At 42.0% G+C, this 15125-nt stretch overlaps 1 protein-coding gene across 5 annotated transcripts in view; it reads right to left on the bottom strand.

The window, feature by feature from the left end:
• LOC133552555 (protein diaphanous homolog 1) overlaps window positions 1-14950 on the bottom strand; it is an 85345-nt gene extending 70395 nt beyond the window's left edge. For 3 of the 5 annotated variants that reach the window (XM_061899800.1, XM_061899798.1, XM_061899801.1), the window contains exon 1: window positions 14251-14950. In XM_061899800.1, coding sequence (XP_061755784.1) covers window positions 14251-14349 — 99 coding nt within the window. In that variant the 5' untranslated portion in view covers window positions 14350-14950. The remainder of the gene's footprint in view (window positions 1-14250) is intronic. The other 2 variants (XM_061899797.1, XM_061899796.1) reach the window with 2 other exon arrangements.
• Window positions 14951-15125: the final 175 nt, after the last annotated feature.

The following is a 15125-nucleotide window of genomic DNA, read 5'->3' as shown; positions in this document are numbered from 1 at the left end:
ATTCCTATTTATAATTAATATTTATTTATTTATGAAAGCGACATTTTTGTTAACAAGTTAATGGTGTTTAGTGATAATACAAGCATGTTTAACACACATAGATTCCTTTCTTTCATGAAGACAAGAATATAAGTTGGTGTATTACCTGATTCTGATGACTTGCATTGATTGGAATTAGACAGTGGTGCTGATAACGTCCGCATTTTCAAATGGAGGAAAAAAAAAAGTCCTCCTTTCTGTCCAATACCACATGAAAGTGGTTGGATTTGGCATCTCATTTGTCCAACTTGCATACTCGTTTTTAAACACTTTGTTATGAGAGTAGCATATGTGTGTGGCCCTTTAATGTCTGGCAGCAGGTGAGTGACGTCAGTGAGTGTGCGGGTGGGCAAGCAAGTGAGAAAGCGGTCGCTGAGGGCGGGGGAGAAATACATTGGCATCAAACTCCATAGCTTGCTAGCTTGTGCACGCTAGCTTTCTGAGACTCTTATTTTGTTAGCACAGGCAGGATGAAACAGGTCTTTTATAGTGAAGACAGGAACTGTGCAGTCGCTCTTTAGAGTTTTGACAGTAGGTACGGAGTCTCTAGAAATAAAATGTGTTTCTCTGCGTCCGCCCTGTTAGTGATTTTTTTCTTAAATATGAGCTCGCAGCAGCCAGCGTCATCTCACAAGATCCTCGGGTGCCGAGAATGTCAAACAACTGACGAAAGTGAAGTCTTTGTATGATTGATGATTGCTCATTTTTATGTCTATTTTTTAATGCCTGGCTTGAGATCGACTGACACACCCACCGAGATCGACCAGTCGATCGCGATCGACGTAATGCCCACCCCTGGTTTACATCATTGAGTGGCCTGCAGTTACCTCGCTTCCCTGCTCACACTCCTCACTGAGATTTAGTCACAAGTACTCTCCGGTTCCAATATCTCCAAAAGAGTGCCGTATTGGCATGGAGAAGGAGCCCACATACTACAGTTTGAGAATCACTGGGCCAGAACAATAGCAGAATTCTGCTAAATAGCGGGTGTCTAGGATGCCTGCTACTATTTGTCCACTGTCCAGCTTCCATACTCCTTTTCATACCCTTTCAAATAAATACATTGGAGGCTTACTCCGCGCTAGTTTCCTGAGACACTTCTTTTGTTAACGCAGGCAGGATGGAGCAACACTTTTACTGTGAAGACATGTACTGTGCAATCGTTGTTTACACTTTTGATGGCAGCCATTTAGATATATAGTCTGTGTTGAAATAAAAAGTGTTGCCCGCATTCCGGCTGGTCGTTTTTTCCCCTCGTACTGAGCTCACACCAGCCAGATCCTCGCTCGCCGTGTTTTACGGCTACACGAATAATTGACATCAAATCGACAGAGGTTTAATTAAATGATAAATAAATGGGTTGTACTTGTATAGCGCTTTTCTACCTTCAAGGTACTCAAAGCGCTTTGACACTACTTCCACATTTACCCATTCACACACACACATTCACACACTGATGGAGGGAGCTGCCATGCAAGGCGCCAACTAGCACCCATCAGGAGCAAGGGTGAAGTGTCTTGCTCAGGACACAACGGACGTGACGAGGTTGGTTCTAGGTGGGATTTGAACCAGTGACCCTCGGGTTGCGCACGGCCACTCTCCCACTGCGCCACGCCGTAAATAACCGCAAGAAGCAGAGGGTGTTTTTGTTCTCCGCCGTCAAAAGCATTTGAGAGGCAGACATGTTGGTCAATCAGAATTGAGAAGCCGCGCATCTAATCAAAAATGTTTGTGTGCACAGCAGTGTAGGCAGCCAGAACACTAATAACAAACATTTGCTCCTTGGAAAAAGTTTTAAGAGTGACTAGGTAGTTTATGGCCTTTGATTAATATCTCAATATTTTTGGGCCATGTCACGGTGCACGATATAAATCTCCATATTTTGCCTTAGCCTTGAATGAACACTTGATGCATATAATCACAGCAGTATGATGATTCTATGTGTCTACATTCAAACATTCTTCTTCATACTGCATTAATATATGCTTATTTTATAAATATGAAGGTTTATTTGAAATAGGGACAGATACAAAAACAGTTATCCAATATATGCATTATAGTGTTTGTAGCCAAAGCTAATTTACAACACTTGTCCCCAACAACAACAACACAAATTTAACATCATTAAAATAGGAAACATTTTAAACTTTCATGCAGAGAGGGAAATCACAACTAAGTCAATTGAGCAAAACTCTATTTATTAAATAGTTATTAAGCAGTGGCACAAACATTCATGTCCTTTCCAAACAAAGTGCAAGGTTGTCATCCTGCACTTTGGTGCATGATGTTACTAAGATGAAATATCAAATAAACACTCAATTAAAGTGCACTTTTTGTACAGAACACCTCTACAGTAGTTTAAAACAAATGAAGTGCACTTTTGTGCATGATTTCACACAAGTTATTTCAATAACTGTCAAATAAAAATGAGCTGCATAATAGGAAACCAAACAGTGTATGTCCTTCACTATGTGGTAGGACGTTATCTCCTATTGTTTATTTTCTTTTCATACAGTGTTGATCTGGAAATTGTTGCTTCTGCATTTTGATGGTGTGGCACCGAACGGAGATGTTGACATGCAGTTTCAAGCGGGGGGCTTTTCAAATGATGCTACAAATTAGCAGTGCTGCTACTTTTTGCAGCAACGCTTTTACTGCATAATTGTTCAACATAATCCCGCTTGAAGCCAAACCACCACCAGACGATGTACCCCTAGCTGTTTTTCTTGGGAATTAATTATTCTTCCATTTGTTAAGAGATTCGCACCTTTTCTCTCGTATCACCACCCGCAACGCACCGTTAGCATCACAGCTTACATTACACATGTAGCAGGTGTGACGTAGCATATGTGACGTATGTAGGAAAATGCGCTTGTTTACGTCTCTGTGAGAAGGAGTGACAAGAAAGAGTGGGAAACGCATGTAGTGTAAAGCCCGCTGCTAAAAGCAACTGTGTGAGAACATATACTCGAATTAGGGCTGGGCGATATATCGATATATACGATATATCGCGGGTTTGTCTCCGTGCGATATAGAAAATGACTATATCGTAATATTTGAGTATACGTTCTCACGCAGTTGCTTTTAGCGGCGGGTATCACACTGCATGCTCTTCTTACTCTTTCCTTCTCACAGACAAGCAGGCGCACATTCTTACAAACGTCACACACTGTCACATCACACACTGTCGCGTCATACGTCACAATGTCCGCCCTCGCAGAGCAGAGACGAAGCAGACTGGGCTACGTTTGCTGTTAACGTAGCCGTACGAGTGGGAATAAGAGAGAAAGAAGGTGAGGATCTGGTAACAAATGAAGGAAGACTTAATTCCCAATAAAAACCAGCAGGGTTTCCGTCGTCTGGCGGTGGTTCGGCTTCAAGTGGGAATATGTCGAACAGACAACCGTAATTTGTCAAGAGCAGTGCTAAAGTGTTGCTATAAAAAGTAGCCTTACTGCTAATATGTAGCAACATTTGAAAAGTAACTTGCTAGAGAATGAAGAGAATTTCATAACCTTAGCAACATACCACATAGTGAGGGACGAATATTATTTGATTTCCTATTATGCAGCTCATTTTTATTTGACACTTAAATGTCGCTGACAATCTTGCACTTTACGTTTTGGAAATGACTTGAATGTTTGTGCCATTGCTTAATAACTTTAATAAATACACTTTTGCTCAATTGACTTAGTTGTGATTTCCCTCTCTGCATGAACGTTTAAAATGAGCATATATGAATGCAGTATGAAGAAGAATGTTTGAATGTAGACACATAGAATCATCATACTGCTGTGATTATATGCATCAAGTGTTCATTCAAGGCAGAGGCAAAATATCGTAATATATATCGTGGTATGTCCTAAAAATATCGCAATATTAAAAAAAGGCAATATCGCCCAGCCCTAACTCGAATATCACAATATAGTCATTACAATAAATGAAAATGAAGTTGAAATACTTTGCAGATAAAGAGGTCTCACTTTCTGCATCGCTCTGAGCACCTGAGCGTGTTTATTTAACAGTAAAATTAACTGAACAGAGCGAGCTTTCTTTTCACTCGTTTACAATCTTTGTCTTGATGGGCAGAGAGTGAGGTGAAGTGTGAAGTGTGTATGATAGCAAGACTGCTATCATACACACACACACACACACACTGGACTCCCGGACATTGCTTCTCTACTTGCAACTCACTAGTGAGAAGTTCCGCAAAGTGACACAAATTAAGAGGCAAAATATGATTGCAGAGCAAATGTCCCGTTGTGGGAATATTTTAGCTTCAACCCGGGTGGGCGATGTGAGCCTATTAACACGGACGAGCGAGCGAGGTTCTCGTGATCAAGAAAGGACAACCCGACTTAGTTTTTTAGTTCAATTTTTAGGTTAATTTTTTGCAAAGAGATACAAATCCGTTTGATTTTTTTTCATTGTTTATTTAGGATAACTTAACGTTGTTTACCTTCCAACTACAGTACAATGGTAGACAAGTCTACAGTAATGAGAAAGTTGGCATCCTTTGAAATGGTTACTTTCATTATTATGATTACATGACATAAACACTGTTGTGGGGCGGTATAGCTCGGTTTGTAGAGTGGCCGTGCCAGCAACTTGAGGGTAGCAGGTTCGAATCCCGCTTCCGCCATCCTAGTCACTGCCTTGTGTCCTTGGGCAAGACACTTTACCCACGTGCTCCCAGTACCACCCACACTGGTTTAAATGTAACTTAGATATTGGGTTTCACTATGTAAAGCGCTTTGAGCCACTAGAGAAAAGCGCTATATAAATATAATTCACTTCACTGTATGGTTTTTATCAGTTATTACTTTAGTTTAAGAGCATGATGTAGACAAAAGCTCTGAGTCAGTCTGCACGAAGCCAAATTAAGTTATTGAATATTGTTCTGATGCAGAGGTTGTTTCCCTGAGGGCCACATCACAGTTATGTTTGGCCCCGGAGGGCCGCATTTAACAGTGAACACTATTATAACACAATTTTTTTAATGTATTTTATTATTTTATTTTTTTTAATTATAATGTAAAAAAATATTGCAAGTTGCAAAAATTTCACCTCAAAATGTAGTGTATATTAATTACTGTAAATTAAAAAATAGTTCTGCTGTTTTTATGGTTAAAAAAAGGCAGCTAAGTTGCCAAAATTTTACTGTAAAATTTACAATTGTTATTTTACTGTAAATAAAGTTTTTTTTACAGTAAAATTTTGTCACCTGAGCTGCCAGTTTGTTTGTTTCTACAGCAAATCGATAACTATAGCTGTTTCTGTGTATTACAGTAAATGCCAAAATAGCGCCTTTGTTTATTACGGTAAAACAAGTACAGATTATTTCATTTAAAGAAAATGTAAAAACCACAATAAATTTCACAATGTTACTAAGAAATCTATTGCTGCTTTTACATTGCACAATTTGATGGATACCTTGCTTTGAAATCATTATTAGTTTTTATTTGTATTTAAAAAATGTTTTTAATGTTTGGTAAAATATGTTTGCATAATTTGACAATATTTAAGTTAACAAAATCTGTGATTTCATGGCGTACATATATTTTTTTCTGCTAAAGTAAAAAAAAAAACAATACATTCAGTAATTATTGATACATTTTATTTCCAGACTTGCAAGGGCCAAATGAAATGAAGTGGCGGGCCACATCTGGCCCCCGGGCTCTGAGTTTAACACCTGTGAAGTGGCGGGCCACATCTGGCCCCCGGGCTCTGAGTTTAACACATGTGTTCTAATGTGTGGGACCTTGAGTGTGTTGATTGACAGTCTAAAAGTAAAATGTTGTCCTTTACTCCCTATTTTCCCACTTATTAGAAAAATCGCGATTCGTTTTTTTCTCAAAATAGTGCAGTCCTACATATGCGGTCCTCTCCAAGGTTTCTCATAGTCATCTTTGTCACTGTCACCTACGTCCCACTGGGTGTGAGTTTTTCCTTGCCCTTATGTGGGCTCTGTACCGAGGATGTCGTTGTGGTTTGTGCAGCCCTTTGAGACACTTGATTGATTGAAGCGGGAATATGTTGAACAATTATGCGGCAAAAGCATTGCTACAAAAAGTAGCAGCACTGCTATTTGATTTCCTATTATGCAGCTCATTTTTGTTTGACACTTATTGAAATATCTTGTGTGACATCATGCACAAAATTGCACTTTATTTGTTTTAAACTATTGTAGTGGCGTTCTGTAAAAAAAGTGCACTTTAAGTGTTTTGATGTCATCTTAGTGACATCATGCACAAAAGTGCACTCATAGCTTGTTTTCCCTGACAACCTTGCACTCTCTTTTGAAATGACATGAATGCTTGTGCCACTGCTTAATTGTTTAATAAATGCATTTTTGCTAAATTGACTTGTGATTTCCCCTCTGCATGAAAGTTTAAAATGAGCATATATCAATGCAGTATATACAAGAATGTTTTAATGTAGACACACAGAATCATCATTAAGCTGTGATTATATCAATCAAGTGTTCATTCAAGGCTAAGGCAACATATCACGATATATATATAGTGTATCGTGACATGGCCCAAAAATATCAAGATATTAATAAAAGGCCTTATCGCCCAGCCCTATGTGAATGTCATTCATGTGACAACATTGTGAAGACTCATAATCGGTCATTCTCAGGTCAATTGTCGTTTTAATGCCTTTCAATCAATCGACAACCCCTCAGCCCGCGATCAACCTGACGTGAACCCTGGTCTATATGCTTTAAAGGCCTACTGAAACCCACTATTACCCACCACACAGTCTGATAGTTTATATATCAATGATGGAATATTAACATTGCAACACATGCCAATACGGCCTTTTTAGTTTACTAAATTGCAATTTTAAAGTTCCCGGGAGTTTCGTCCTGAAAACCTCGTGTAATGATGACATGTACGCAAGACGTCACAGGATTTTAGGAAGTATGAGCGCTGCACACACCCACAGCTAAATGTTGTATGCTTTAACGGCATAATTACACAGTATTTTGGAGATCTGTGTTGCTGAATCTTTTGCTATTTGTTCAATTAATATTGGAGAAGTCACAGTAGAAAGATGGAGTTGGGAAGCTTTAGCCTTTAGCCACACAAACACACGGTGATTCCTTGTTTAAAATTCCTGGAGGTGAAACTTAACTATGGATCAGAGCGCGGTCAAGAGGACATTAATCAAGACGGAAAGTCAACCAGCAGGTTTCGGTGAGAAAATTGTGGTTAAAAAGTCGCTTCTTACCGGAGAAAAGCTGAGCTTGTGTCGTCCATAGCTGCCGTTGACTCCCCTGAGACACTGCGTGTCAGGACACCCGTGGAGACACCTTTCCGACTATCAGGTAATATTTAACTCACTAAAACACTAGCAACACAATATAAAGATAAGGGATTTCCCAGAATGATCCTATTAAATGTGTCTAAAAACATCGGAATCCGTCCCAATCGCGTTTTTTTTTTCTAGTCCGTCGCTATCACTATCCTCAAACACAAATCTTTCATCCTCGCTCAAATTAATGGGGAAATTGTCGTTTTCTCGGTCCGAATAGCACTTTTTGTTGGATGCTCCCATTATAAACAATGTGAATATATGAGAAGCCCTCGACATGTGACGTCATCGTCTGCGACTTCCGGTAGAAGCAGGGCTTTTGTCTTAGCACCGAAAGTTGCAGAATTTATCGTGGATGTTCTCTACTAAATCCTTTTAGCAAAAATATGGCAATATCGCGAAATTATCAAGTATGACACATACAATGAACCTGCTATCCCCGTTTAAATAAGAACATCTCATTTCAGTAGGCCTTTAACCTCAGTCTGAAAGTTGAAGTTTGCCTGTGTATTGCATCATTTTAAAAAAAAATGCCAACACAGGTTCAAATATAAGATAGCAGTTCACTGGTGCAAAAGACACACCTCTGAAGTAATGCAGACCGTGTACTTAACGTTATCTCAGGACATTTGCTTTCTGGCAATAACTCATACTTCTGTCAAAAAGCATATTTGGCATTGCTGAACAGCCCGGGAGATTTGTCATATAGCAAGGTTAAGTTATTCAACTATTCCCTCATGTCCAACATGGTGATCATGAGTCCCCGAGGTTTCCTCCATGGTTACTGATTAGCAGTGTGTGTGTGCGAGCCATCACTTTTCACCTGTTGCTAGTCATGACCAAGGAGTTATGCAACAAAAGTGAACCCCGGCCGGTGAAAGCCATCAGCGCTGCCTTGTTTCTTCACTGTAAAAACCACCAGTAAATCACACGCAGACTCTGTATGACCTGATGGCCGTCATGTTGGGTTTAAATGTGATCATGCCACGCCTCATCAGTTAAGTCTACATTGTAGCAGTTTTCAAAGTGTGGGACAGACAGCCTCCCCTCAGAAAATATAAAACAGGTGGGAGTCAGGACTAGGAATGCAACATTTATAGATTTCGACTGTACCATTTTAGTTCTGTAAACATATGTTAGTGTTTTATATTAACTTATAAAGCCTATAGCAGGGGTCGCCAACCCGTCAATCGTGATCGACCAGTCGATCTTCTGGACCCTACCGGTAGATCTTGAAATTGTTATTTTAAAATAACTATAAATATGACATCATTGACACACCCACCCAGAGAGCGATCAGCAAACCCGTACGCCCTTTAACCCCTGAACACGCTCGCACGCCTCTGCCCCCCCTCTTCAGCCTCATAACCGCCGCTCGCGACAACGCGGCCACAACCACACACACTACACCCGCTCGTCTCGCAAACACGCCTGGCATGATGCGCACAAAAATCATCAAGCTGCAACAATGCTCTACATGCAACTATTCCCTCAATCACGGGTTCACAACCATTGACAGACATTAATATATGATAAAACAAGTCGGCATGTAATAAGGAATACCCAGTTTATCCCCTCTTTACAAACACAGGAAAAACCTGCATGGTGAACAGCTGATTTTAATACTTCCAGTGCTGACGTTACCGGACTCCCGTAGAAGAAGCGCGCTTCTTTTTCTATGGTAAGCAGCCGCCGACTTAATTTTCCCCTGTAGAGGAAGAAGTGCGCGATGCATGCTGGGATATATGACTGCGGTAGGCGTGCCGTTTCTGTGCGTTTATGTAAAGACCCCAAAACGTCTCCTATTAAAAGACACGCTTACGACGCAGAGTTTAACCTCAAGACGATCAGTCACACAGTAGAAGACGGGAATAGAGCAGCAGTGAGAGAATTTAACATTAACAGCAGCGACACTGACTCCTTTAACGACGACTTTGACGAGACGGATGTTGGATGCCGTATTCGCCCAACTGTTTGATTTGAACACTGAAGAAGAAGAATTTGAGGGATTCGTGGATGAGGAATAACATAATTAAGTGAGCTTTACATGTTTATTGTGTGTGTGTGTTGTGTTGCGTTACATTATCGTTTGAGCAATGTTGAGTTATTGATATATTATTGCTTTGCACTATTTCCAGTGTTACTATATTGTGATTGCACTAACGTTTGATTTACTGTAACAGTATCAGACTGTTTTTTACGTGTTTATTGAATCTGGAAAATAATAAAACAGTTGCTTATTCATTTTGGAAGTGAACGGAGTTGTCAGAACGCTGGTTTGTAATCTATCAATAAAGTTTGACTGACCTGACTGTTTTGTTGACATTACCTTTTGCGCAGCTCCATCTAAAGGATGCATAACGTCACCCCAGCCTCTACTGCAGCATCTATTCTATGCGCCATGTAATGTGGTGCGTCTTATATATGAACAACGTTTTAAAATAGGCCATTCATTGAAGGTGCGCCTTATAATCCGGTGCGCCTTATAGTGCGGAAAATATGGTATTATTATTGTTTGAAACTGGATTTTGCATGTCACAAAGTAATATAAGCCTTGCTTGTTCAATATTCAATGCAAAACTTGTTGGGGCCCCTATTAAAAGGTTAATTAATTTGTTCAACCTTGGCCCACGGTGTTTGTTCAGTTTTAAATTTTGGCCCACTCTATTTGAGTTTGACACCCATGCTTTATAATGTTGACAAAATAATAGGTGTATAAATTACACAATACGTCAGCAGACTAATTAGGAGTATTTGTTTGTTTACTTACTGCTAAAAGACATGTCTAGTAAGGACAAAATTGTTCTTCAATTGCAATAAGAAACATATGCTTAATGTACCCATTTTTTTGTTTGTTTTAAAATAAAGCCAATAATGCCATTTTTTTGTGGTCCCCTTTAGTTAGAAAAGTATCGAAATACATTTTGGTACCGGTACCAAACTATTGGTATCGGAACAACACTAATTGGCAACCACAAATATTGAATCAAATAGTTACAAGGAATACTGACACCCCTAAAAATAACATAACAGCTGTTTATAGAAAGTGAGGAAGACTGAAAAACACCTATAAAATTAAATAACTGATGTTTCTAATCACGGTTAAAAGTTAAATCGGTAAAATTGTTCATTTCCTAGTTGGGACCTCACTCTATGAAACCTGTTGACTTTCCTACTGTAAGAATTTAATAGGTTTATTTCGCCCTCAATTGAAGTTAGCTGAACAGGTTTAAAATTGTTTGGATTTTTCTCAAGCTGCTTCTTTTCTTTGCTCACTGATTACGGAGTAGAGGTCAGCAACCTGCGGCTCTGTAGCTCCACCCTCGTGGCTTCCTGAAGCTTTTTAAAAATGCATGAAAATAGAAAAAGATGGGGGAAAAAAACATATTCTTGTTTAAATAGGGTTTCTGTAGGAGGGCAACATGACAAACTTTCCTAATTGTTAGAAATCCCACTGTTTTTATTAAATATGATTCTCGGATGAGTGTCTGGCGACCACGGTTTTGTCCTACTAATTTTTGCGGTCCTTGAACTCACCGTAGTTTATTTACATGTCTCATTTTTACGTTGTGTGAATGCGCAAAGGTAAACATTGTTGATGTCATTGACTTGTGTGGAGCGCGAATCAGGCATATTTAGTCAGTCCATGACTGCAAGCTAATCAATGCTAACATGTTATTTAGGCTAGCTCTAAGTACATATCAGGGCTGGGCGATATTGCCTTTTTTTTTTTTTTTTAATAACTACCGTGATATTTTTTATGCCATATCGCGATATACGATTTATATTACGATATTTTGCCTTAGCCTTGAATGTACACTTGATGCATATAATCACAGCAGTATGATGATTCTACGTGTCTACATTCAAACATTCTTGTTCATACTGCATTAATATATGCTACTTTTAAACTTTCATGCAGAGAAGTCAATTTACCAAAACTGTACTTGTTAAAGTTATTAGCAGTTGACTTTTCAAGTGATGCTACATATTAGCAGTAATGCTACTTTTGGTAGCAACGCTTGTGCCCCACACATGACAAATTAAAGTTGTCTATTCGATATATTCCCGCTTGAAGCCGAACCACCGCCACACGATGGGCCCTGTGCTGTTTTTATTGGGAATTAATTCTTCCTTCATTTGTAACGAGATTCGCACCTTCTTTCTCTCGCAACGGCCCGCTGGCATCACAGCTAACATTAGCCACGCCGCTACCTCTCCGCTGGGTGAGGGCGTATACGTATGACGTGACAGTAAGTGACGCATTAATGTGCGCCTGCTTGTCTGTGAGGAGACACAGGAAAGAGCGAGGAGAGTGTAACGCCCGCAGCTGCGTGAAAACGTCTACTCAAATATTACGATATAGTCATTTTCTATAGAGACCCGCCACCCAGCGGAGGAAACTCATTTGGCCCGCTTGTACCCGTTATCTTGTCCTTTCGGTCATGCCCCAAAGCTCAAGACCATAGGCGAGGATGGGAACGTGGATCGACCGGTAAATTGAGAGCTTTGCCTTCCGGCTTCCTTACTGAAGACGCCGCACCGATCTCCCAGGTACTTGAACTCGTCCACTTGGGGCATCCTAAAAATACTAATATTTAAAAATGAATAAATTATTATTCATGGAGCACTTTGCCCTGGATTTGGATGGATGGATAATACTTAATTGAATCCTTCAGGAGAGTTCCATCCATCTATCTTCTTCCGCTTATCCGAGGTCGGGTCGCGGGGGTAGCAGCCTAAGCAGGGAAGCCCAGACTTCCCTCTCCCCAGCCACTTCGTGTAGCTCTTCCCGGGGGATCCCGAGGCGTTCCCAGGCCAGCCGGGAGACATAGTCTTCCCAACGTGTCCTGGGTCTTCCCCGTGGCCTCCTACCGGTTGGACGTGCCCTAAACACCTCCCTCGGGAGGCGTTCGGGTGGCATCCTGACCAGAGGCCCGAACCACCTCATCTGGCTCCTCTCCATGTGGAGGAGCAGCGGCTTTACTTTGAGTTCCTCCCGGATGGTAGAGCTTCTCACCCTATCTCTAAGGGAGAGACCTCATTTCGGCCGCTTGTACCCGTTATCTTGTCCTTTCGGTCATGCCCCAAAGCTCATGACCATAGGTGAGGATGGGAACGTGGATCGACCGGTAAATTGAGAGCTTTGCCTTCCGGCTTCCTTACTGAAGACGCCGCACCGATCTCCCAGGTACTTGAACTCCTCCACTTGGGGCATCCTAAAAATACTAATATTTAAAAATGAATAAATTATTATTCATGGAGCACTTTGCCCTGAATTTGGATGGATGGATGGATAATACTTTGATTCCTTCAGGAGAGTTCCATCCATCCATCCATCTTCTTCTGCTTATCCGAGGTCGGGTCGCGGGGGTAGCAGCCTAAGCAGGGAAGCCCAGACTTCCCTCTCCCCAGCCACTTCGTCTAGCTCTTCCCGGGGGATCCCGAGGCGTTCCCAGGCCAGCCGGGGAGATATAGTCTTCCCAACATGTCCTGGATCTTCCCCGTTGCCTCCTACCGGTTGGACGTGCCCTAAACACCTCCCTCGGGAGGCGTTCGGGTAGCATCCTGACCAGATGCCCGAACCACCTCATCTGGCTCCTCTCCATGTGGAGGAGCAGCGGCTTTACTTTGAGGTCTTCCCGGATGGCAGAGCTTCTCACCCTATCTCTAAGGGAGAGACCTCATTTCGGCCGCTTGTACCCGTTATCTTGTCCTTTCGGTCATGCCCCAAAGCTCATGACCATAGGTGAGGATGGGAACGTGGATCGACCGGTAAATTGAGAGCTTTGCCTTCCGGCTTCCTTACTGAAGACGCCGCACCGATCTCCCAGGTACTTGAACTCCTCCACTTGGGGCATCCTAAAAATACTAATATTTAAAAATGAATAAATTATTATTCATGGAGCACTTTGCCCTGAATTTGGATGGATGGATGGATAATACTTTGATTCCTTCAGGAGAGTTCCATCCATCCATCCATCTTCTTCTGCTTATCCGAGGTCGGGTCGCGGGGGTAGCAGCCTAAGCAGGGAAGCCCAGACTTCCCTCTCCCCAGCCACTTCGTCTAGCTCTTCCCGGGGGATCCCGAGGCGTTCCCAGGCCAGCCGGGGAGATATAGTCTTCCCAACATGTCCTGGATCTTCCCCGTTGCCTCCTACCGGTTGGACGTGCCCTAAACACCTCCCTCGGGAGGCGTTCGGGTAGCATCCTGACCAGATGCCCGAACCACCTCATCTGGCTCCTCTCCATGTGGAGGAGCAGCGGCTTTACTTTGAGGTCTTCCCGGATGGCAGAGCTTCTCACCCTATCTCTAAGGGAGAGACCTCATTTCGGCCGCTTGTACCCGTTATCTTGTCCTTTCGGTCATGCCCCAAAGCTCAAAACCATAGGCGAGAATGGGAACGTGGATCGACCGGTAAATTGAGAGCTTTGCCTTCCGGCTTCCTTACTGAAGACGCCGCACCGATCTCCCAGGTACTTGAACTCCTCCACTTGGGGAATCCTAAAAATACTAATATTTAAAAATAAATAATTTATTATTCATAGGAGCACTTTGCCCTGGATTTGGATGGATGGATAATACGTTATTGATTCCTTCAGGAGAGTTCCCTCAGAAAAATTAAAATTCACAGATTACGCAGTAGACACAAGTATTCGATCTGATCTTAAATATTAATTTGGTGTGTGTTAACTTGTGAAGTGGCATGATTGCACTTCCCTTTATTTGGACACTTCCTCAAGTGAGGTAGCAGTGAAAAATATGACAACATCAACACATTCACTGCACAGATGATGGGAACTTTTGACACAAAACACCGGAGCAGTTGCAGCTTTAACGCGTTGTTGCAGCGACAAAAAAACAAAAAGAAAGCTATGCCGGATACTCACAAATTTCTTTTTGCCATCTCCATCTTCATAGCTTTTCTTCGACTTCTTGTCCTTCTTGGGACCGGGAGCCGCGGCGGCGTGTCCCGTGTGAGGATCCATAGTTGGCAACTTTAATCCGCCGCCTTCAGAATACACCCAACGTGGACGCCGACTAACAAACAAAACAACCTGAAAGCAAGTAACGGCTGTGACGAAGTATCGACTCGATGCAGGTCGACTATTGAGTGGATAATATCGATGCTAACTAGCACAATTAGCACAGACCTGCTAATGACGGGACTCGCCGCTAAGCCGCCTGTCTGTCTCCCAGAAGGAGGGAAATTCAAAGTGGGTCGACGTCTTTGATACGAAGTGTAAAAAACAAAACAAAAAAAACAACAACTTTGACCTACTTGGGAACACAATCTCCGTGTCGGCGTGTTAAAGACTAGTCGCTAATAATGACTTTGAAGTTTACCGCGGGCTAGTGTTAGCTTTAGCCGAGCTACTTTGTCCGGTGTTTGTCACGACGAAGGAGTTGTTGGTTAATGTCGCCCTGGCGCCACCGAGGCTTCCGTTACGGCGTTAAGTCAACTTTTCAACTGCGACATGACGGCGTTGAGGAGACAGTTTGAGTCGCAAAAAGTCCTACTTCTGCCCTACTTGTGCCCCCGGGCGGCTGGGCGGAGTCAGCGCGCGACACTACACCTGAACTTCCTGGTCTGCCGCGTGAACGCGCATCATTCTCACCCTAAAGCAGGGATGTCCAAACTTTTTCCACTGAGGACCGCACACGGAAAAATGTAAGTATGCGGGGGCCATTTTGATATTTTTCATAACAAAATATATATATATATATTTTTTTATCCTTAGGGCACAAAAACAGGAACTAATGG

Source organism: Nerophis ophidion, linkage group LG05 (assembly GCF_033978795.1).
Source record: "Nerophis ophidion isolate RoL-2023_Sa linkage group LG05, RoL_Noph_v1.0, whole genome shotgun sequence".
In the NCBI taxonomy this organism is placed as follows: Eukaryota; Metazoa; Chordata; class Actinopteri; order Syngnathiformes; family Syngnathidae; genus Nerophis; species Nerophis ophidion.
The sequence above is the reverse complement of the archived record's forward strand: the minus strand, read 5'-3'. Positions and strand labels throughout refer to the sequence as shown.